At 53.1% G+C, this 20,684-nt stretch overlaps 9 protein-coding genes across 9 annotated transcripts; 5 read left to right on the top strand and 4 right to left on the bottom strand.

Moving 5' to 3' along the window:
- Position 1: 1 nt before the first annotated feature.
- On the top strand, positions 2–1,310 carry C7974DRAFT_474086 (uncharacterized protein; the record flags this gene model as incomplete). The annotated part of the gene is made up of 2 exons (XM_046146587.1): positions 2–115; positions 219–1,310. Coding segments are annotated over 2 exons (1,183 nt in total), but the record flags the coding sequence as incomplete, so codon positions are not given.
- On the bottom strand, positions 1,311–3,122 carry C7974DRAFT_340590 (acyl-CoA dehydrogenase/oxidase). The gene is made up of 2 exons (XM_046139257.1): positions 2,906–3,122; positions 1,311–2,853 (listed from the first exon to the last, which is right to left on the bottom strand). Exons 1-2 carry the CDS (start codon positions 3,030–3,032, stop codon positions 1,328–1,330), a joined length of 1,653 nt encoding a protein of 550 aa, XP_045994807.1. The 5' UTR covers positions 3,033–3,122; the 3' UTR covers positions 1,311–1,327.
- Positions 3,123–3,630: 508 nt separating this feature from the next.
- On the top strand, positions 3,631–4,224 carry C7974DRAFT_415541 (uncharacterized protein; the record flags this gene model as incomplete). Its single annotated transcript, XM_046143903.1, has 3 exons — positions 3,631–3,751; positions 3,933–4,036; positions 4,087–4,224. 3 exons carry the CDS (start codon positions 3,631–3,633, stop codon positions 4,222–4,224), a joined length of 363 nt encoding a protein of 120 aa, XP_045994806.1.
- C7974DRAFT_231302 (uncharacterized protein) lies at positions 4,075–5,122 on the bottom strand. Its single transcript, XM_046137381.1, has 2 exons — positions 4,481–5,122; positions 4,075–4,424 (listed from the first exon to the last, which is right to left on the bottom strand). Exons 1-2 carry the CDS (start codon positions 4,707–4,709, stop codon positions 4,261–4,263), a joined length of 393 nt encoding a protein of 130 aa, XP_045994805.1. The 5' UTR covers positions 4,710–5,122; the 3' UTR covers positions 4,075–4,260.
- Positions 5,123–9,217: 4,095 nt separating this feature from the next.
- On the bottom strand, positions 9,218–11,720 carry C7974DRAFT_231204 (uncharacterized protein). The gene has a single exon (XM_046137377.1). It carries the CDS (start codon positions 11,492–11,494, stop codon positions 9,551–9,553), a length of 1,944 nt encoding a protein of 647 aa, XP_045994804.1. The 5' UTR covers positions 11,495–11,720; the 3' UTR covers positions 9,218–9,550.
- Positions 11,721–14,354, top strand: C7974DRAFT_231205 (potassium channel-like protein). The gene is made up of 2 exons (XM_046137378.1): positions 11,721–12,070; positions 12,121–14,354. Exons 1-2 carry the CDS (start codon positions 11,946–11,948, stop codon positions 14,078–14,080), a joined length of 2,085 nt encoding a protein of 694 aa, XP_045994803.1. The 5' UTR covers positions 11,721–11,945; the 3' UTR covers positions 14,081–14,354.
- Positions 14,192–14,947, top strand: C7974DRAFT_378394 (uncharacterized protein; the record flags this gene model as incomplete). The annotated part of the gene is made up of 1 exon (XM_046140407.1): positions 14,192–14,947. One exon carries the CDS (start codon positions 14,192–14,194, stop codon positions 14,945–14,947), a length of 756 nt encoding a protein of 251 aa, XP_045994802.1.
- Positions 14,948–15,163: 216 nt separating this feature from the next.
- Positions 15,164–16,835, bottom strand: C7974DRAFT_231229 (aquaporin). The gene is made up of 4 exons (XM_046137379.1): positions 16,298–16,835; positions 15,925–16,225; positions 15,629–15,877; positions 15,164–15,579 (listed from the first exon to the last, which is right to left on the bottom strand). Exons 1-4 carry the CDS (start codon positions 16,583–16,585, stop codon positions 15,344–15,346), a joined length of 1,074 nt encoding a protein of 357 aa, XP_045994801.1. The 5' UTR covers positions 16,586–16,835; the 3' UTR covers positions 15,164–15,343.
- Positions 16,836–17,402: 567 nt separating this feature from the next.
- On the top strand, positions 17,403–20,225 carry C7974DRAFT_399460 (RING-9 protein). Its single transcript, XM_046142413.1, has 2 exons — positions 17,403–19,578; positions 19,626–20,225. The coding sequence occupies exons 1-2, from the start codon at positions 17,774–17,776 to the stop codon at positions 20,077–20,079; spliced, it is 2,259 nt and encodes a 752-aa protein (XP_045994800.1). The 5' UTR covers positions 17,403–17,773; the 3' UTR covers positions 20,080–20,225.
- The last annotated feature ends 459 nt before the right edge of the window (positions 20,226–20,684 follow it).

The following is a 20,684-nucleotide window of genomic DNA, read 5'->3' as shown; positions in this document are numbered from 1 at the left end:
TCATGCCGTTTGATATCGACGACGACCAGTATGTCGCGAAACTTCTCACGCAAGATGCTAAGAAGGCGAGCAAGACGTACGATCTGGTTGGTCTCGACGCTTTCAATCCCAAGAGGTGCGTAGGAAGCCTCTGATGTATGCTATTTTTTCAAGCGGCGAGCAATGTACATGAGATTCTCTCACTCTGTGTCACCGGACTATGACTTACCCACCATCAGATCAGGACCTGGCGCTCCCAAGCCTAATACAAACTTCTTGCGGCACATTATCCGCCAGACCGACAGTCACAATGCTGCACTGCTAGCAAAGGAAGCCGAGGACTCGAGCTTGCGGCTCAGGCAGATGAATCGCGAGAGAGACAGAGGTCGCACAGAAGCAGTAGACAGGGCAAAGAGGAGGATAGAAGGGCGCTTGAGTCCTCCGCACCATGACGAAGATCCACGACAGCGACGCTCACGGCGAAGAGGGGTGGACGAGGACCAAGACGGCCACAAAGGAGATCGCAAAAGACGACACGGAGAACACAAATCGGGTAGTCATTCCAGGAACCATGGAGAAGATAGTAGAGCGAGACATAGCCATAAAAGACGATATGGGGACAGTGACGAAGACCGCGCATCGCACAGATCAAGGCGAACGAGAGAGAGCGGCCGCCGAGATCGCCACGATAGGGAAGAGAAACTCGGAGAAAAGACTCGGCATCGAAGCCGCAGAGAGCGCAGGTCTTACTCCAGATCGCTGTCTCGATCACGGTCAAGATCACCTCGTCGTGAAAGCAACAGGGAGCGACATCGGCCACGCTCGCCCCGACGCTCATCGCGCAGCCCAATCAAGTCTCGAAAGCGCACGCGACGGTCAAATACTCCAGCGTCTGACTCGGACCCTCTCGAGGCCCTAGTCGGCCCACTACCGCCTCCGTCTGAACCCGCTGTCCGCTCGCGCGGGCGAGGCGCTCTCAAAGCCAACGCCCTCGGCATTGAGTCTCGCTTCTCTGCAAGTTATGATCCTACCATGGACATGAGGCCGGGCTCCGATGCTGGGGATGACTGGGATGAAGCACTCGACGCAATGCGAGATCGAGAACGGTGGAAGCAACAGGGCGCGGACAGACTGCGTGCAGCAGGTTTCAAGGATGAACAAGTGAAGAAATGGGAGAAAGGTGGCGATCCGATGGAAGAAGACGTTGTTTGGACCAAACGCGGGCAGGATAGGGAGTGGGATAGAGGCAAAGTCGTCGATGAAGACGGCGACGTAGAGCTCAGAGCTGAGTGGGGAAGATTGAAGTAAGAACTCGCCATGGCGATGTATATTGTAACAGATTGCATATCTACAACTTCATGCCCAAGACCTTATGCACCCTCAGCGCTTGTCGAATACTCAGGTCCAGCATGATCTCCTCGCTACCACCCGGGATAGCGTATGCCCTGACGTCTCTGTACAGTCTCTCGACCTTTGCACCCTGACCGCCACGGCTGTAACTTAACCCACCAAAGATCTGACTGGCTTCCCTGGCACAGAACTCGAAGGTGGTAGTACTTTGTGCCTTCAAACTTGCGATAGCTCCACCAAGCTTCAGCATGGCCTCTGTCTCGCCCATAAGCTGGCACTGGTACACCAAGTTCTCAAGCCAGTTGTAGCTGGCCTCGATCTGGCGCGCCATGTGAGCGAGCTTGAGACGGATGACCGGGTGGTCGATGAGCTTCTTGCCGAAAGTCTTGCGCTTGTGGGCGAACTTGACGCTCTCCTCGTAGCAAACGCGCGCGAAGCGGATGGACTGGATGACAATGCCAATGCGCTCGTGGTTGAAGTTTGTCATGACGACCTTGAAGCCCTGGTTCTCCTTGCCGATAAGGTTCTCGACGGGAACCTTGACATCTTCGAACGTGATGTACGTTGTTCCTGACGACCACACACCCTGGCAGTCCATCCTGCGGGTTGAGACGCCACCTGCGGCGCGCTCGATGAGGAGGACTGAGACACCGTTCATGCCCTTATCGGAGGTACGGACGGCGGTCGTGAAGTAGTCCGACCAGATACCGTTGGTGATCCACTTCTTCTCACCGTTGACAATGTAGTGCTTTCCGTCTTCAGAGAGCTTGGCTTCACAGGTCAGACCTGCAACATCGGAGCCGGCATCGGGCTCGGTGATGGCAAGGCAGATACGCTTCTCACCACTGAGGAGCCCCGGGCCGATGCGCTTGATCAACTCCGGCTTTGCGAACTTGAAGACTGGAGGCCCTCCGATGCCGTAGCCACCGATGAGGTTCCAGACTAGACCTCCACTGCCAGTTCGAGACAGCTCATCTGTGAGAATCATCTCGTGGAAGTGGTCCCACTTCTCCGGTGGCACGCTTGCGACTCGCTTGTCGGTATATTGTGTTGGGTAGTGAATTCCCAGCAGACCAGCGAGGTATCCACGTTCACCCATCTCCCTGAATATCTCATCGGGTACCTTCTTTGCCTCATCCCACTCGGTCACGTTGGGCATGATCTTCTCCTCGACCCATGCTCGCACTTCCTCACGAAGAGCTACGTGAGTCTCATTATAGTATGGCGAGTGGTATGTCTGGTACCAACTAGGGTCGGCGTATGGGATGAGATCACCGTAAGAGTCGAAAGGCTCGATCTCTTCGGCGGCGGCCTCGGTTGGCTGTGGCGCAACGGCACCTGAAACAGCCTCAGGCTTGACAATCTCCTTCTTCTGCGGCGGTGGTGTTGCCGGTGGTGTGGGAGGCGCAGCCTTTGTGTTCAGAGAACCAACTTGCAGTTGTTTCTGGTACTTCTTGAGAATGCTGTCGTTGTGGTACTTCCAAAACTGCTTCGATGCATCCTTGCCAGCGACGCGTGTGAGAACTAGTTATTGTTAATTGACGCACTCTCAGCGGTACTTGTCGGGTGTACATACTCTTCTTGCCTCCAGGATGCTCATCCGCAAACTTGGTGAGATCGTATACATCTTCGTCGACGATGATGTAGAGATCGTCTGCTGTTTTGTGTGCCGCAACGTCGGCGGTAGAAAATGACTTTGACATCTTGACGGAGAGATGAGATCTGAACGCTCAGATTGTAATGCTATGGTACAAGAAGGAGACAGTCACAAGACAAAGAAAGCCGCACGAAAGAGTGGATCTATAAACGACCAGCGTTCAGCGTCTTTCACATGCAACGCCAGCTCCACGCCAAGAAGTCCGGGGACGCACATGATAGTAGCCGCATCTGGAGCTTTCCGGGGTAGACCCGTGATCTTGTGAGTGCAATGGGAGCGCTGCTATTGGTTGCGGTACGGGGTGAGCGGCTGACCTACTGTTTCCAGGTGAGACGTGGTTGACGTCAAGGCCAAAGACATGCCGAGGCTCTGTGATCAAGTCACACACGGGCCATCACCGCGGCGTTCACGAGCCAAATGCTGACAATCAGGTGCTGTGAGAAGCGTCGGATTCACGGGGCCGATGTTGATGTCGTCCTTCTATGCAGATTCCATGGTTCGTGAGGCTTGGGGTCATCAGAGATAATTGCGCTGGTGACGCGAACATTGTCCGGCGCGCCGTGATCTCCAGCGGCCAGCGGCTGAGAGCAGCTCGGTCTGCCAACCCTAAACACGACACATCAGACCTTGGACATCAGCCCAATATGACGGGACAGGTGCAAGTTAAGAAGTCTTCGGAAATTACGTCCCCGAGCGGTCCTCAGAGCGATAGCATGGAGCGCATCCCCGCCATCGTCGACATGTCCGACCAGATCTGTGGTACGGGTACGTATTTGACACGTGAGTTTTGCAAAGACCGACATTTGTTAACATACCAAGTAATGCTTGCAAAGCCACATAGTGCGAGTGCTATTCACCACCACGGTGAAGAAGGTATAGCTGCGTTCAATCATCACCTGTAATATAACTTGGGTATGTTGAGCAATGATGATCTGATACGCCACAGACACGATCGTCTACGCTGTCAGCGGTCGAGGGGCTATTGTCAGCGAGAACGGCAAGAAGAGACAAGAGTTGGCCCCTGGCGACTTTGCACTAATTCCAGCATATGTATGCCTCAATCGAATGAACTTGGACTAGGTGCACACTCACGAGAACAGGCTGAGCATCAAGAGGTCAACGACGGCGACGAACCACTTAAATGGATCATCACACGCGGCGGAAGGAGCCCTATCGTCCACAACATTGAGGGCTGGGGAAAGAGCGAAGATCCAGAGAAAGCGCAAGGTGCGTACTGAGTGCTGCAAGTCGACAAGCAGACGATGGTATAGCTATCAGGCGTCAATAAATGTGTAGCAAGCCTTGATCCTTCCCCCAGTGATCGTCAACACATCCCATCCAGTCATGCCTGGTTTTGCGTCCTTTGGTCCAACGCCCCATTTGACTCTGGTTACCCACATGTCTTCCTCCTCGCCATACTTTAGGCACTCGACATCGCCTGCATTGCTCGAGTTAGCCCTCTTTTCAAGGTGAATTCCGTCGTTTCAAGCCTACCTAGCTCCACGAATACGTCCTCCGGACCACCAAAGCCCTGTATCTTCTCTACCATCTCACTGATCGATTCATGCGTCTTGAACACCCCCATCGTGTCTACGAAGGATATTTCGCCGCTTGCAGCCCAAGTATCTGACATTGCCTGCAGTCGCTTTGTGACATCTCTTTCGCCGAATATTGTGTGGATATTGAGTTTCGTCAGCTCGACAGCGCGATCTCGAGACGTCATTTCCTAGAAGAGATAGGCAAAGGTTAGCAGAGTCGAACTTGCCTTCAGCGGTCCATTTGTTAATTATCATCTGTGAACGACGAGTAACGCACTGTCGTGGTAAGCAGCGCTTACTGTGTCAGCAGAGTCTAACTGTAAAGAGAAAGAGGAGGGCTCTTTGTGCATATCGAATTGCAACAAGACAAAACCTAAGCATTATGGTGCGCGAGCAAATATCTATCGAGTACCCTACGATATACACGAAGTTTTCGCTTTTACGAAATCAGCACTCGGCAGGCTAAGACAGGTCCTGTTTTTCGGTTGCTAATTAAGAGTTTGGTGGTCGACCGAGTTGCTACTTTACAAATGAAGATGTGATTACGCTGGAAAAGAGCGAGTTCGTATTCGCACACGTATTCAACTCAAATCTGTAGAGGCTATCGTGCAGGTTCTACGATGAACTATAGGTACCCTGCCGACGGAAGCCTTCTGGTGAACGGATGCAGGCGGCCAGATCAACAGTCTCAATTGCTGATCGAGCTTTAGCGCGTATCTCAAGCTAGCTCGCTCCTACGCTTTCAAGCTGTGACTTTGGGCCCGATGGATTCCTCCACAAAATGGTCCGTCACCCACAACAAGGAACAGGGCTGAAAGCATTCCACCATGTCCGTTCGTATTGCGGAGGACTTCTGCTATTGAACGTAATGACCGAACGCGCTCGGCATGCCACTGCCGTCGTGTGTCCACAGACCCACTCACAGATAGTGTTCTTGGGCAATGATCCACACCGAAAGTTACAACCAGCAACCCGATAAATCCGCGGTATTTCGGCGTCTAAGTGCACCAGATGACGACGTCTACGTTATGGGCTGTACGCAGCCTATCAATCTACACACCACCGTACGTGGGCCGGCGTGCAGTTCTCAGGGGTCATATCAAGTTCAAGGCCTGTTTTCAGTCCGGTGATGGGCATGCTATATGGCCGAAGCTTGTACCGATGGATGGCTACAAACGGCGAGTGTGTGTGGACCTTTGCAGAATGGCGGTAGATATTTCGGAATGGACTAGCGGAGTGACCGGGGGAGGTGCATGGCGCTGCATGCCAGCACCGTGGCACGGTCGACGTGGAGGATGCAGGGCGCTGGCCCGCGCTCGCGACCACTGCCGCAACCCATGTTCTGCGTCCCCGTTAAAAGATAGGTTTCCACCTGCAGCCTCACCGGCTACTTAATGCACCGAGAAGCCGAGTGACCGAGTCCGGACTGTTCTGGAGACGGTAGACTTTACTTCGAACAACGTGCTCCTACGGATTACCTACCTAGGTAGATGATTTAAGCGATGCACTACCAAACAGAATGTGTTTAGAGTTCCGGCATCACCTGAGATGAGATGCGGTCTTGCCTGGCCAAGGCGAATGGATACAGTAGGTTACCCGGGTATCATAAGGCGGTATACACAACAGCTTGAGTTGGACCAAGTGGAGCTCAAGCATACCCAAAACGGTCTGCGACGCGCTGAGCGTCACTCAGGGAGCTCTCTCTGCTTCGGCCCGTTGTCTCATCGCAATGTTCTCCATGAACTCTGTAACCTGTGCGTTTGCGCCGCCTAAGTCGTTGCGTGGGAGAGCACTGACGGTGAGACCCTTCAAAGACCGTGCTCTGCTTACTGTTGTGGTGACGATCAGCATGATTCGTAAAAGCCCTAGGGAAGCGACTTACGAGCAACATATATCTGACTTGTTTCAAATGCGCGTGCAAGATCGACGATAACGCGATCGAGCGTCATGCCCTACGGGTGTCAGCATGTCTGTAGCAGTGACCAAGCCTAAATGCTTACCTGAGATTTGTGCACGGTAATGGCGTAGCCAGCAGCAAGTGGTATCTGCGTCCTTGAGAGTCTACAGTACGGCTCATCGTTGCCAAGCAAGTTCACTGTGCAATCCGCAAAAATGGTTCTAGTGACACCGTTGGTGAAGCGGACCACAGGCCAGGGCTGGCGCCCATTCACGTCTGCAAATTGCCCGATCTGGTGCTGGCGATAAACTGCGTGATCGCCACGCAATTCTCCATCCTCACCCTTCTTCGTTGGTGCTTTCGGTAGGGCGTTTTCGTCAAACTCTTTGAATTCGATAACTGTACCCTGAGCCCCATTCACGAGGCCAGCGCTAGGTTCAAGGTTAGCTTGTAGCACAACGCGCTGACTAAGTTTGAGTTGGACTTGGGTCTCGAAGCGGTGCTCTTTCTGCATAGACTGTTAGCTTCGTGATCTATATACTTGCTACAAAAATAGCCTACAAGTGATGACAAGCTACCACCGGGCATTCGATACGTATTTCTCTCCAGGCTTGTATCTTCTCTGTGCTCCTCTGGCCAGTCGAAATGGTCGAGACATTTGTATGCAATGGCTGCCGACTGTATTCGGTTTATGTTCTCATTGTTTACTCGATCAACATCAACGCGACGAGCGTAAAGTTCGATTGCACCTTCAGTTTCAGAGGTGTGATTCAAAAGCACCTTAGCGTGCGGTTTCAAGATAGTACCGGCTGTTCTTATTTTGTTAAGAATGCTCTTGAACATCATGTCGGATTGTCTGTGAATTTGCGTCAAGTTGACGTGCTTGAAGTTGCATTCCTGATGTGATCAGCATGGGCCTAAAATGTGAGTGTATCCAGCTACATACCTCCCAAGCTCGACTTCGAAAAGCCCATTTATCGATGTCGTAAAAAGTGTGTTCGCGACAACCCTTGTTCGTGCATTTGTATTCTTTGGGGTTTTGCTGATTATCTCTTTCCAATTCCCAGCCGCACATGCAGCGACCGAACGGCTTGACGGGAGCAAGTTGGTAGAACTACACTAGTCAGCTATAAGAAACGAATGTGCGTTTCCAGAACTTACATCTCCTGTGACAATCAATTGTATACCGCCAAAAGCGCCTCCACCGTACTTCTTTCCCCTTGAAGCCTTTAGAATCATGTTGAGCCGCTCGAACTGTAGATTTTCGATCATACTGATCTCATCGATGACCAGGACATCCGTCTCATCAAATTTTTTCCAGCTCTCTTTACCCAGCGAGTTGCTCATCAATTTATCAATGTGGATCTTCATACTGTCTGGTGTCCACCCCGCGAAGTTCCAGGTTGTCTGACCACCAACATTGAGCGCAGCCAGGTTCGTCGGGGCAACGATCTTCACCTTCTTCCCTTGTGCTTGTAACTGCTTAACAAAAACCTTCAGGATTGTACTCTTTCCGCACCCTGCAGAACCGGTGTAGAAAACGTTGCGACCCTGCATGATGAGATCAACTACGTGCTGTTGCTCAGGAACAAGCTTGGGCCCATCATCCGGAGCCAGCATGGGCTCCTCGTCCAGATGGACAAAATCTTGTCCAGGATTCAGCGATTTCGTGTGCTGCCAGGAAGGTTGAATCGGCTTATGACTAGTGCTGTTGGAGTAATACGCAGAGTCGAAGGATTCCTCTCCCTTCGATCGAGATACTTGGATAGATGACGCGCCATAATCATGTTCTATCAGCCTGTGTCTTTCAACATAAATGATAGCATCCTCTTGGTCCTTGAATTTTTTGTGTTTTGCGCCGAAGTAGCCATGTACCTGTTTCTCAGCAGAGGGCCAGTCGAAATACACTCCTGGTTCGCGCCCGATAGCCACAGCATAGTATCGCATCTTGCTCGGTTTGACATTGGTGGACTCGGCGAGCGCCTTTGTGCGTTCCTGTCTCGAGGAGCCGTCGTAGGTCGTGTGTTCAGTTGGTCTGGAAGCTTCGTGTGGGTATGGCTGCGCAGTCTGTGAATGGTTTGCCGTCCTCCTGCGTTTGGTCTCGGGCTCAGGGCTGGACAAAACCTCAAGCGGCGCATGTTGCGAGCCGTATGGAGGTCCAGAAGCTTGCTGCGATCGACTTAGGGAATGATAGCCGGATCCAAATGCTTGATCATACATGGTATTGTTTCGATCATCTGAGTGGACTCGATTTGTGTCCGGAACTCGTCCGTCTTGGTTGTTGCGACGCTGTAGATACTGTTCCACGCCCGGAAGACGAGGAAGCCCAGAAGGTTCATATTCAGATTGTATCGTATGGTACCTAGGGTAATAATGACCTGCCGGTCCTTGTTCTCGCCCGGCAGTATGTGTCAGACCATGACTGGTGTATGTATCCCCGCTATGATGCAGTTCGTCGTGCCTGCGCTTCACTGGCTCATAAGGATTCCATAGTGTCCGATCTGCTGCCGGTGCCGGGTCGTCGTGAACCGTTTGTATTCGAGGAGCTGGAGGCTCGTGACGTTCTGCAATATATGCTTGGGGTTCAAAGGAATTGGCTTGATGCCTAATCGTAGGAGAGTCGCGACTCGGGGATGTATTCAGGTCCTGACGGTAGCGCACGGCGGCCGAGGGTTGCGAATGGTATGGAGGAGGAGAGCTGGACGGAAGCGATGGATATAACTGGTTTGTGTCTTCCCGAGCATCTGTTTTAGTATGAGTGAATATGTCTTTGCAGTTGTGGTGCGGAAAGCCTACAATGCATCTGACGATACTCGTTACTGTATGAGGACATAGCAGCTAGCTGCCAAGGCGTATATAGCTTTGCACAGAACAACGATGTGCAGCTATAGATGTGAAATATGGGTGCTGTAAAAAATATATTTTAACCAACAATGACGGCAGATGGCTACCGCAAGAGGAGCATGTGCGCCTGGAACGGAGGAATGCCCCGTCGCGTCGGACGCGTGGGAGGCACGCTATTTTAGCTCCCGCAGCTCTGCTGTGGGGCCAGGGATTAACGGCGGGCTCCAGTGACAGACCATGCTAGTATGATCATTGGCAGATTCCTGTGCTACACTGGGTATATAATCAAATCGCTTCTTCCTCGAATCCTTCAACCTTCATGGCATCTGCAGCATCGGACTTCCCTGTCTTTCTCTTCTTGCCTCCCGCCTTTGACCTTCCACGTCCCAGCCATCCTTGCTTTGCTGCGATAGGCTGCAAAAAACCATCTATGTGAACACCTCCATATTCCCGCTCTTCATTGTCAGAGTTGTTAGTCCGAGGATCATAACCATGGACTCTCAAACAGTGCTCGATGACACGATGCGACCACCGGAAATCCTTGTGATACCCATCGCAATCGGCATGGGGACAGCGCAATGTACCTGCTTGCCAGTATGGTCTCTTCGTGGGACGGGTCGCACCGGCGATTGACGTGTCTGGTGCTGGATGAGTAGCTGGGGTGTATTGTACAAGTTCTGTCTTAGACTCGGTTGCAAGATCTTCGTGAAAGGGCATGAATGACATGCTCTCTCCGAAGAGTGCTGCACAACGCTCTGCAGTCCGCGCAAGGACCTTTTGGTCCCAGCCTTTTACTGCTGCAACCCCGAGAACTTCGCTCCAATCCATGAGACCTGCCCGTGTCCAGTCGCGTGTATTCGACATGTCATTTTCGTCCGCCGTGCTTTCTGATCTGGACCGCTTTCGATGTACTGTCGGGCTACGAGACGCTGCAGAGTCGAGCGCGTCGTCCTTTGCAAATTGTGCGCCGTAATCCGAGGTTGAGTCACTGTCTTCAAGATCCGCTGTGGGTTTCAGAGGCTTCTTGGGAGACTTCGGAGCACGGCTGGCACGACTAGAAGATAGACGTAATGCCTGTAATGTCATTGGCTTGCTCCGGGGTGCATGCGTCGCTCGAGACTGCGACCTGGATATTGACTCTCGTTCTGTTGTTTCTGCATCTGTTGTAAACTCACTTTGCGAGGACCAGTCATCAAAACCTCCATGACCAAAGTGATTGTGTCGCGTTCGCTGCAGTGCTAGCGCAACATCGTCGATTTGGTTGAGTATCGAAGCAATTGTCGGCCGTAGCAATTTTTGTGCTTTATCGTCATCTGCAAGAATGGCTGGCTTGATGTCCAGCTCCACTTGAGATTTTCTGCCACGCTTCACTCCGTCTTTCTGAGCTTCTTCTCCTTCATCATTGGGAGACTCGAACGCCATGTCATCCTTCATTTCAACGTCCGAATGCACAATTTGCGGTTGTAGATTTTTTACCAGTCGAGCGCTGTTCTTCGAGCTTCGCTGACCATCGTCTTGCCATTCTTTCGCAGTCCAGTTGTCTTTCGCCAGCCGTAGAAATAGACCCAGCATCTCGTCTTTCAGCTCCTCTCCTGGATTATGTACGCCGCTACCACCAATGGCCCACTCATCCTCTTCGGCGGCCGCTGTGGTCCATCTGAATCCGTTTCTGAGGCTGTGGAGCGAAGGAGGAGGCAGCGGCCACGCCGTCCAGTCTTTTGCAGGGACCAGCTCCGTCTGCAACTGCCCTGCAGCATCTTCGTATTGCAGGTCCTTCACTTCTTTCAGCCAAACATCCTTATTCTGCCAGCCGTGTGTCGTCGACAAGTCCGTCGTAGGTCTCCGCGCGCGACGCTTCAGAGCATGTGCATTGTATAGATGGGCAGCCAGATCGTTGTCTTCAATCTGCTGGAGCGATTCTACGATTTGTCGATCTGCTGCAGTGTATCCGTTCCATGTACGCGACGGCCCTTTGAATTTGTTGGGTCGTTCTGGCTCTTCGTCGTCAGACTCTTCGCTGTCTGCGTCGTTGCCGGCTAAGTCTTCAGCTGCACCTTCAGCTCCAACTTCGGGGATACCAGGCAGACTTTGTGATTGTTGTGCGCTTGGGGGACTTCCCAGGCCTGTGCTGGGCGGCGACCGCGCGATAGGAGACGCCGAGTTGTCGCTTCCAGATTCATACTCAGATTCGGTCGGCGGCGCGCTGCTGTCACCACCAAACAACGACATCTAGGTTGCTGTAGATGTCAAACACAGTTGAAGCTCGTCTCGTGGTTGTCGTGTGATTTCGCTCGTCCATGGTTTAGTGAGGGTCAAGTTGACGCGAAAGTTTGATGTGGGGTATTCACTAAAACGCGAAAGCACGTGCCAGATCGTTGCCTTGACAAGCTTTGGCTCCACTATTCTTATCCCCGGACCCAGAATACAGAAAAACAAGGACTGAGCGACGTGCAGGCCAGCAGCAACGGACCCTGCGGAGATCGAGTCCTTTGAGATGGCCGCGGAGGATTCAGACTGCCGCCGTTGGCGCATCTACGTCATTGGTCATGTTGTCAACGCGGCACACCACAACTTGGATGTTTGCACTTGACCATGGCGATCTTCTCGGGTACTGCTGTGTTACATGCTTTCCCATAAGACATGCTTCCACCGCTCTTCGCTTTGATTATATTGTGACAGCATGAACGACCCAGGCCTCGACAAATCTGCGTCTCAAGCGGCGGAAGATGTTGAAGCAAACAACACGCAATATGACCAGGACAGGGAGCAGGCTGAGGAAGAGGAACAAGAGTTTCTGAAACCAGGGTATGCAACCCATCAAGCCTTGTGTCTTGAAACTTTACTGATCTTTGCAGTCGCTGGTGGTTCGCATCTACAGCATGTCCACTCATAGCCGGTACCTTTGGGCCTATGGCAAATGCGTTTAGCATCTGCGCACTTCCTGAAAAGTGGAGAGTCTACATTCCACCAGGAAGCGACGAAGGGCACGGTTTCACAGTCGAAGATCCGAAATGGTTGATCGCCATCAACTCCGTCTCACTGGTCTTCGCCCTTATCGCGAACATGTTTTTGCTGCTCAATATGGCAAGAAGGGTGTCGTTTGCCATTGCACAGCCGATCACCCTGGTCGGGTTCTACACGGCATCTTTCCTTCTAATGGCCCTCGTTGGGGTGGCATCTTCCTCGGTTTTTCGTGTTGAGCCTAGAGAAGAGCATGCTCTGAGCCAGGCCTACTACTACGGAATGATAGCATCTGGGCTGTACTTCATCATCGCCTCGCTGATGCTGCTTACGATATGTGGTGCATACAAAGGCCGCTATCCAAAGGACTTCAGACTGTCTCCAAGTCAGAGGACATTGATGTTGCAGACCATAGGATTTATGTTCTACCTGCTCCTTGGAGCTTTGATGTTTGCAGAAGTTGAAGGATGGAACTTCTTAGATGGAGTCTTCTACGCAGACTTTACGCTATTGACCGTCGGCATCGGCGGTGAGTTTGTCCCTACGACCCACACGGCCCGCTCGTTACTGTTCCCTTACGCCATCGGTGGACTCGTCACTGTCGGTCTGGTTATCGGATCTATACGATCGTTGATCCTTGAGCATGGAAAGCAGAAGATGGCAGCTCGTTTCACTGAGATCAAGAGGGAGAAGGTCCTAGCTTCATACAACGAAAAGACGGGAACGATCAAATTGGGCTGGTTCTCGAAGATGGAGTACTTCAAGAAGGAGCTGCCTGAATCTCAAAAGAGGGAACAGGAGTTCCGTGTCATGCGAAGAATCCAGGAGATCTCCGAACGAAATCGACGATACACTTCGCTTGCTATCTCAACCACAGCAGCCCTCCTTTTGTGGTTCCTTGGTGCTTTGGTCTTTATGTTCGCCGAGAAGCCACAAGGCTGGACCTACTTCTCGGCCATGTACTTTGCCTACACTTCGCTGCTGACAATCGGCTATGGCGATCTTGTTCCACAGTCAAACGCAGGGAAAGCGTTTTTCGTTTTCTGGAGTCTCTTGGCCGTACCAACACTGACCATCCTCATCAGCAACATGGGTGATACCATTATCAAGGAGTTCAAAGACTTCACCATATGGCTTGGGTCTCTGACGCTCCTGCCAGATGAAGAAGGTCTCGCGTCCACACTCAAGATCGGCGCAAAGAGGATGAGAAAGATTTACAAGGAGGAGTCTCAAGAGGCTGATCCAGGCGCCTCGTTAAGGCACATGATGGATAGGCTGAAGGGTCACATGGAGGAGGAGGAGCTTGGAATGGCGGAAGAGGCAGGTGAACGAGGCGACAAGCTGACGCGGGACATTCACTTCTACCATTACGTTCTCTCGAAAGAACTTCGACAGCTGATGAAGGATGTCGATGCGTCTCCTCCAAGGCAGTACAGTTACTCTGAGTGGTCATACTACCTTCGCTTGCTTGGTCAAGACGAGCGCGACGCCTCAGGCCATCGCCGAGCTCGCGTTCACCACAAGCACGGCAACCACTCGTCACCCGACCTTGGAACAGCAGACGACGGTGACGATCAAACATGGAGTTGGTTGGGCATTCGTAGTCCGCTCATGGGCAATTCGAGCGAGGCACAGTGGCTGTTGCGAAGGCTCTCCGCTAGACTCGAGATGGAGATGCGAAAAATGAGCTCCCCGGATCCCAAGAAGAGGAAAGCCCCACCGCCGATATCGATGGACGAACTCAAGCATGTCGAGAAAGACGCGGGGGCGAACGGCAGTAGTGGCGAGTCATCGAGCAGAACGTTTGATCCTGCGGAGGCCCGAAGGCGAGGACGCAAGGGTGTTGATCCGTGAAGTAAACAAACGCACTGGATTCACATCAACTGCGAGAAAACAGACAACTACCATATAACAAGCCTTCTAAGTTGTGAGAATCATGCCTCCCAATCAGTACCATGAGCGACCATGTCATCACCACCACACAACAACAAAGAGCTGCCAGTGATATGGCTCGCTCCCCCAGCCGCCCTCTCCCCCTCAGCTCACCCCATCGCAACCCAACCCCTCCCCATAGCCATAAGCGCAACCCTCGCAACCCTCATAATCGTCACTCTCATCGTATTGTACAACAAGAAGCCAAAGACGCCCAAACCACTACGCTTGAACGTCTCGCCTGCCACACCACGGCACAACACCCACGTCCAATACCCCAAACCTACGCACGCATCTCGCACGAAACCATACATTCCGTCGGTTCACCCGCTTCCACATATTGTCGCTAATTCTGTCAACAAGCCTACCAAGTCCGAAGCCACAACTGCAAGCAACACTTCTAGCAGCGACCCGCCTTCGCAGGACACGCCCGTGCAGGAATATCACTCTTATCTTAGAGACAGCGTTCATGAAGAATCGCTTAGAAGCGCTGCTGCTTCGCGATCGGCTTCGCAGAACAGCTACAAGGTTCCGTCATACTACGAGAACGTGGCGGGGTCGAATCGCAGCGTCATCGATGTCGCGGGCACTGCTCCAGCCGCTGATGCCTTTCAAACAGCCGCGAGTTCTGACTACAGCATCTCTATTGATCCGACACCCCGCCCTAGCCGTCAGAACTCCTTCCGCAGGTCGCGGGCTAACGGCTTATGGACGCGGTTGCGATTGGGCTCAGAGTACGATGGAGATCGCACTTATGTACCGAGCGAAGCTGATCTTCGATTGGCATAAATCTAAGGAAGGGCAAAGGCTGTGTGACTTGGATTAACCCGCCATTGAAACGAGACACCATGGAAAGGAGGCGCAGGTGAGATGGGAAGAATAATTCTTGATATACGTTCATCATAGTACAGACAGTACGATCTGAAAGCACTAAATACACGACCAGCTCCATACATTCGCTATGCATCTTCCGCAAACCTGTCCGTTCTAACAACACCTTTAACCTGGACAAAAAATTGCGCTCAACACAAACCCAGGGAGCCAGCAGCACGGGTAATACATATGGCCATCGAAAGTGCCTCGCTTCCTTGGCTTCTCGTGCCTATAGTAATCTTCGGCCTGTGTACTCGACGATGCAGTCGAGCTGGATGTGACTGAGGAACGAAAAGAGTTGGTACTGCCAGACTACGATGAGCCAGATTCAACGCTGGGGCCACTACGATAGCTGCAATTGGACGCGGCTTGAGAACGATGGCCGTCATGGCCGGGATTGAAGATAGGCATGGGTTGTGACATGGAAGCACAGTTGGCCTGATCGTTCGTGAGAGCCGCATTGTGCTGCGGTCCGTGTTTCGCGGTGCGGATGCGAGATGCGAAGTCCGCATCATCGGAGGCTCCGTCGGTTGCGCCATGAACACGAGCTACGCTGTCAGTGTGCTGATATATAAGAGCTGTGGCAGTCCAACTTACTGGTTTCAGTCGTGCTCGCTCCAGAGCCCCCATTCCTGTAGTAGACCTCTTGACGACCATCGCCATCGGCATCAGGGTTGGCAGTTTCGTACTCCAGTAGTTTGAGGAGACGGTAGAGCAGTACGGCGAGCAGAGCACCAAGAAGTGGCCCCACCCAGTAGATCCAATGGTAGTCGTCGAAGAGCCTGGTGGCGACATCAGGACCGAATGAACGCGCTGGATTGAGAGACCCGCCAGTGTAGAGGACACCTTACTTAGTTAGCGTGGGCACGGATTGTAGATGGTAAGTCACTCACCAGCCAACTCAGCGACAAAAAGAGCAATCCCGATACCGATTGGGGCAATGAAGGTTGAGCGATGCTTTTCCGCGGCCAGCATGAAGATACAGAAAATGAGCAAGGCAGTCAAAAACATCTCAATGAAGACTCCACGAGTGACAGAGGTACCAGCCCCAAGTCGTGTGCGAACAGCGAGTGGACCTGGGAAAGTTGCCGAAACAGCGCCAGCAGCGGCGATGGCGCCTACGAGCTGTGCGAGTATGAGGAGCACGGCCTTGACACAGGGCACAGCACCAATGAGAGCCATCGCGACGGTAACCTTTGCACACGTTAGTCTTATGAAGAGGGGTAACGGCATTTGTATGAACGACTGTCCAGAAATCTAACGTACCGCAGGGTTGAAAAGTCCTCCACTGACACGGAAGAACACCCAGACATTGACTGCCAGAGAAGAACCGAAGGCCAGCGAGATGTACATGAGAGACTGAATGTCCATGACTCGGGTGCCGAGAAGATTGTTGGCAGTTTGCGTCGCTGCAAAGGCGAAGAAGAGGAACAGGAAAGTACCGATCAATTCGCCTAGAAAGGCAATGAGTAGATGGCGTGTTCTGTTTGGAAGCCATGCCAGTGCCCGCACCTCACCAGGACGGTCTGGGTTTGCGGTATATGTTGGCTTCATTCCGAGCAAGATTGTGGTGCTGTCTGCTGGCCGGAGGGTGTGATCGTGTGCCGTTCATAACTGCCGCTTTCTAGGAGGATCCTAATAGATGATGGGAGTATGTCGCCGAAAACGTATGGAACAGCAACCGCTCTGGAGGTCAGACAGGTGACGCGCAGCAGGCCGGGGAACAATGCGAGGTTCAAAATAGGACAAAATTAGGAAGTAGTAGAAATATCAGGGTACTGAGGAATTGCAGAAGATAGGGTGTGATGTGAAGAGTGATGGGGAGAGACGGAAAGAAACATGAGTTAGGCCGTGGACATCACTGATGCAAGTGCGTTGATGTGTGTGGAAGTCGCGAAGATAAGCTGCGCTGCCCTCAAGCTCGAGTCGATCGGGAAGCTGTAATGGCGGGTCGCTCAGTAGAGAACTGTGCAACGGCAGGATCGCCCTACCTACACTGACGCTTCTAGGAAGTATGCATCTCTGTTCTCGAGCCTGGTGTAGTAGGTCTTCTAGACTCCTACCGTCCTTCGACTGAGCCTGGCGACGTCATCATAGGGCTCGTGCTGGCCTCGCCCGCGAAGTTGTACAGCACGGACAGCGTATTGATCTGTAGACATCGATGGCTTTGTGCTAGAAGACCGCTTTCAGCATCGACGTTAACTCGAACAGGAACCATGATTCACGCGTGTATTGGTGCGCCCCGCCAAGATGGCTGAGAGTGAGCCGAAACATGCATGTATGCACGCAGGGCTGAAGTGGGCAGCGTGCTTTGGTTCTAGTGGCGGCCCGTCGCCCGTTGCCCGCCAGTGCGCTGGATAACGCGGAACATCACGAGAGCCCGCGGCTAGGAACGAGTGCACGACAGGCCGTTGTTTGCTTGGCTGCTATTAGTCCCTTCACGCACGTCCTTGCATACATAGCGACACTCTCCTGCTCGCCGCCCGGGGACCTGTGCGCATTCTCGTGTTTCCTGTCGCGTTGTTGTCACCTCATCCCATCTGCACCTGCAAATCCGCGCCTGCCCCCGCGCCGCAAGCTCGTCATCGTCATCGACCGCTGTCACGAGCCGCTGGAACCACCCACGGCGCCTCAGCAACACCACCGGATGCCGTGAACTCGCACAGAGTCCAGCATACCTTGCTGCTCTTCGCCTCACCCGACCCTCCTATCACCGTATCTTGCCACACGCCGCCCGCCAACATGCCCCGCCCTCTGCGGCTCCTCGTCTCGCTGACCACGAGCCTGTTCGCCGTTGCGCTGCTCCTGTATGTCACCCTGGGCGCGCAACACGACCAAGAGCTCCAGGGAGCGTCACATGCGCAGAAGCAGTCCAGCGTCAACGCCCTCTTCTCCTTCACCTCGCCCGGCTCGCTCTTCCCTCCGTCCGCCATCATCAGCCTCACCGACGACAACTCAACCTTCTTCCTCGCCCGACCTGCAGCGTTTGGGCCCGACCTTCCAAGCGATGGGCTGAGCGGCCCGCTGTGGATTGGCAGTGGCTTCGGCGACGACGCCTTGAGCAGAGGCGAGCTTGGCTGCAGCGACATACCTGGCTGGGATGGGAGCGAGGCACTTGGATATGCTCTGAAGCCAGCCTCTGCTACGAAGAGCCGGCGGACTGGTCCTCTGGCCGAGAAGAAGGACAAGCCAAGGCGAGCTGCCCTGGACGAAGACGTCGTGCGACATCCTATAGACGATGGCACCGACGACCACCTCCATCAGCCTCTTGGACAGGACACCCCACGCTCCTCAGACCACGCCGATATCCAGTCGCTCCAAGAAAGCGCCGAGATCGCAGGCAAAGTGGTACTACTGAAACGGGGAGGTTGTGGCTTCTTAGCCAAAGTAGAGTGGGCTCAGAGACGCGGCGGTGTCGCTGTCATCGTGGGCGACGACGTACGTGGAGGAGGTCTGATTCGGATGTACGCTAGGGGCGATACTTCCAACGTTACCATCCCATCCTTATTCACTTCGCATACGACTGCACACCTACTCTCGTCGCTCCTGCCGTCCGGAAAGACCTTTCCAGGCATTCTACCCTCTCAGCAGAAGAACAAGCTTGGACCGACAGGAACCACGCAGCCAACCACCACACCATCTCCAGGCGCTCTTACGTCTGTCGAGGCAACCCCTCATGAGGATGATTGGTTACACTCGCTGCTGACCGCTCTGGGCTTAGCCAGTGCCAAAGAGCAGCCAACAGACAACTTTGAAATAGGCAAAGACGATTGGCGGGACCCCAAATTCCGCAATCTGCCTACGACGACTCTACCCGCTCCTTCTACATCTCTTCCAACGCCGTCCTCTTTCGCGGCAAGCAATAATGGTCACAAGGTGGGGACGAAGTATGCAGCGCCCAACAGCCAAAAGAAAGCGCACTGGCGCTCGTGGCTGAGCTCAAGTCGAAGAAGCGTCACGTCCATTACTAGCGCTGACAGTCACGAGATTGATACTCTTTCTGGTGACACGCAACCGCACGAAGGTCTCTGGGTGACGCTCACACCGACGAATGTGTCGTCCAGTCCATTTTTTGACACACTTCTTGTCCTCGTTGTCAGTCCGCTTGTAACACTTTCCGTCGTCTACGCTCTATTGCTCCTTCGGTCCCGCATAAGACGCCGGCGATGGAGAGCTCCAAAGTCGGTTGTCGAACGTCTTCCTGTTCGAACCTATCACACTATCAGCGACTCGTCGTCGACGCCCTCGGCTGCATCCGAAGCAGCAACTCCTACCACCCCGCTACTTCAACGTGCTCCCTCCCGTCCTGCGTCTTCGCCATCCCATTCGACTTCACGAGACGAGCCCGAGACACCAGCTACATCTTCTTCTGTTCAACGTACAACTCGTGATCGAGAGGAGGAAAAACGCGAAACTGGGCTCGCTGAATGGAGACGTCGCTATGGTGGTCGACAGAAAGAATGCGTCGTCTGTCTTGAGGAGTATGTGGACGGTGTGAGCCAAGTGATGAGCCTTCCGTGCGGCCACGAATTCCACGTTGACTGCATGTAAGTGATATCCCCTATCAGTCTGACTTGATGCTGACAACTTGCAGAACACCTTGGCTAGTCACACGCAGACGAACGTGCCCCATCTGCAAAGGCGATGTCGTGCGAACACTATCACAGGCGTACCTTGACAATGCAAGCCCCTCGTCTCATACGCCTTTGCTAGCCGATGATGGCCATGTTGTGGACGCATTACAGATCCAAGCTGCTGAGACTCGGAATGACTCCCCTTCGGCTTCACAGCCTTTGTCGGAGACTATGTCTGCGCCCGGTAGCCATCGCACAGAGTCGGACGACGATGTGGAAGCTAATTGGTCTGGTGAGGAGCCTCAGCCAAACGCTCGAGACATTCCCGGGAGTCGAGCAACGGAGCTGAGTACTTCAGTACGCGACTTGAGTTCTACCGTTTCCACTGTCATTTGGCGAGGCTTTGATGCAGTCAGGACTACTGCTGGTCTTCAGCGACGTCCTCCGCCAGAAGACGTCGACCGAGATCGGTAATCGATACTACGTTGCTTACGTTTGGATGACACTTGAATCGCATTGGAATGGGACATACCCCCGGCTAGGAATATACGGCGTCGCATCTGTTAAGCGGCATACATACGGCGTTTTATGACCCAAATCAACTCAATCTTTACCTGCAAGACTCTACTTTAGTCATGTATCTTTGTATTGCGAGACTGACAGCCATATATGGAACTTGCTAACCAATAGAGGTCGGATTATACTCACGATTGGCATTCCTCGGCAAGGTCGCCTCGGGTGAGACTTCAGCACGCCCTCCCTTGACCCTGCGACTAATCACCACGCCTGTTCATCGCTGCAAGGACATGTCAGCGCATTTACGAATGCTCTCTTCTTGCTCAATCGGTCCTTTGTGCCCATTGACCGGTGCATCAGTCCAGCAGTAAGGTGGATGGGCAGGAATGACGTCCTCACTCCTCTTTAGCAGTTCTGCTTCTTGTGTTCAAATGCATTAAGTTGCAGACTCGCGATTTAGTCTCAGTAACGAGGAACAAACTTGGACGTCTATACCCCACTAAAGAGTTGTAGCTGTGGGCCTGGAGAAAGCTTGTCTTCAGCTATTCTTAGCTTACCAACAG

The sequence above is a fragment of the Boeremia exigua genome (genome assembly GCF_020726555.1).
Source record: "Boeremia exigua strain MPI-SDFR-AT-0100 chromosome Unknown C7974scaffold_9, whole genome shotgun sequence".
Lineage (NCBI taxonomy): Eukaryota > Fungi > Ascomycota > Dothideomycetes > Pleosporales > Didymellaceae > Boeremia > Boeremia exigua.
Note: the sequence above shows the minus strand (reverse complement) of the source record. Positions and strands in the feature narration are given on the sequence as shown.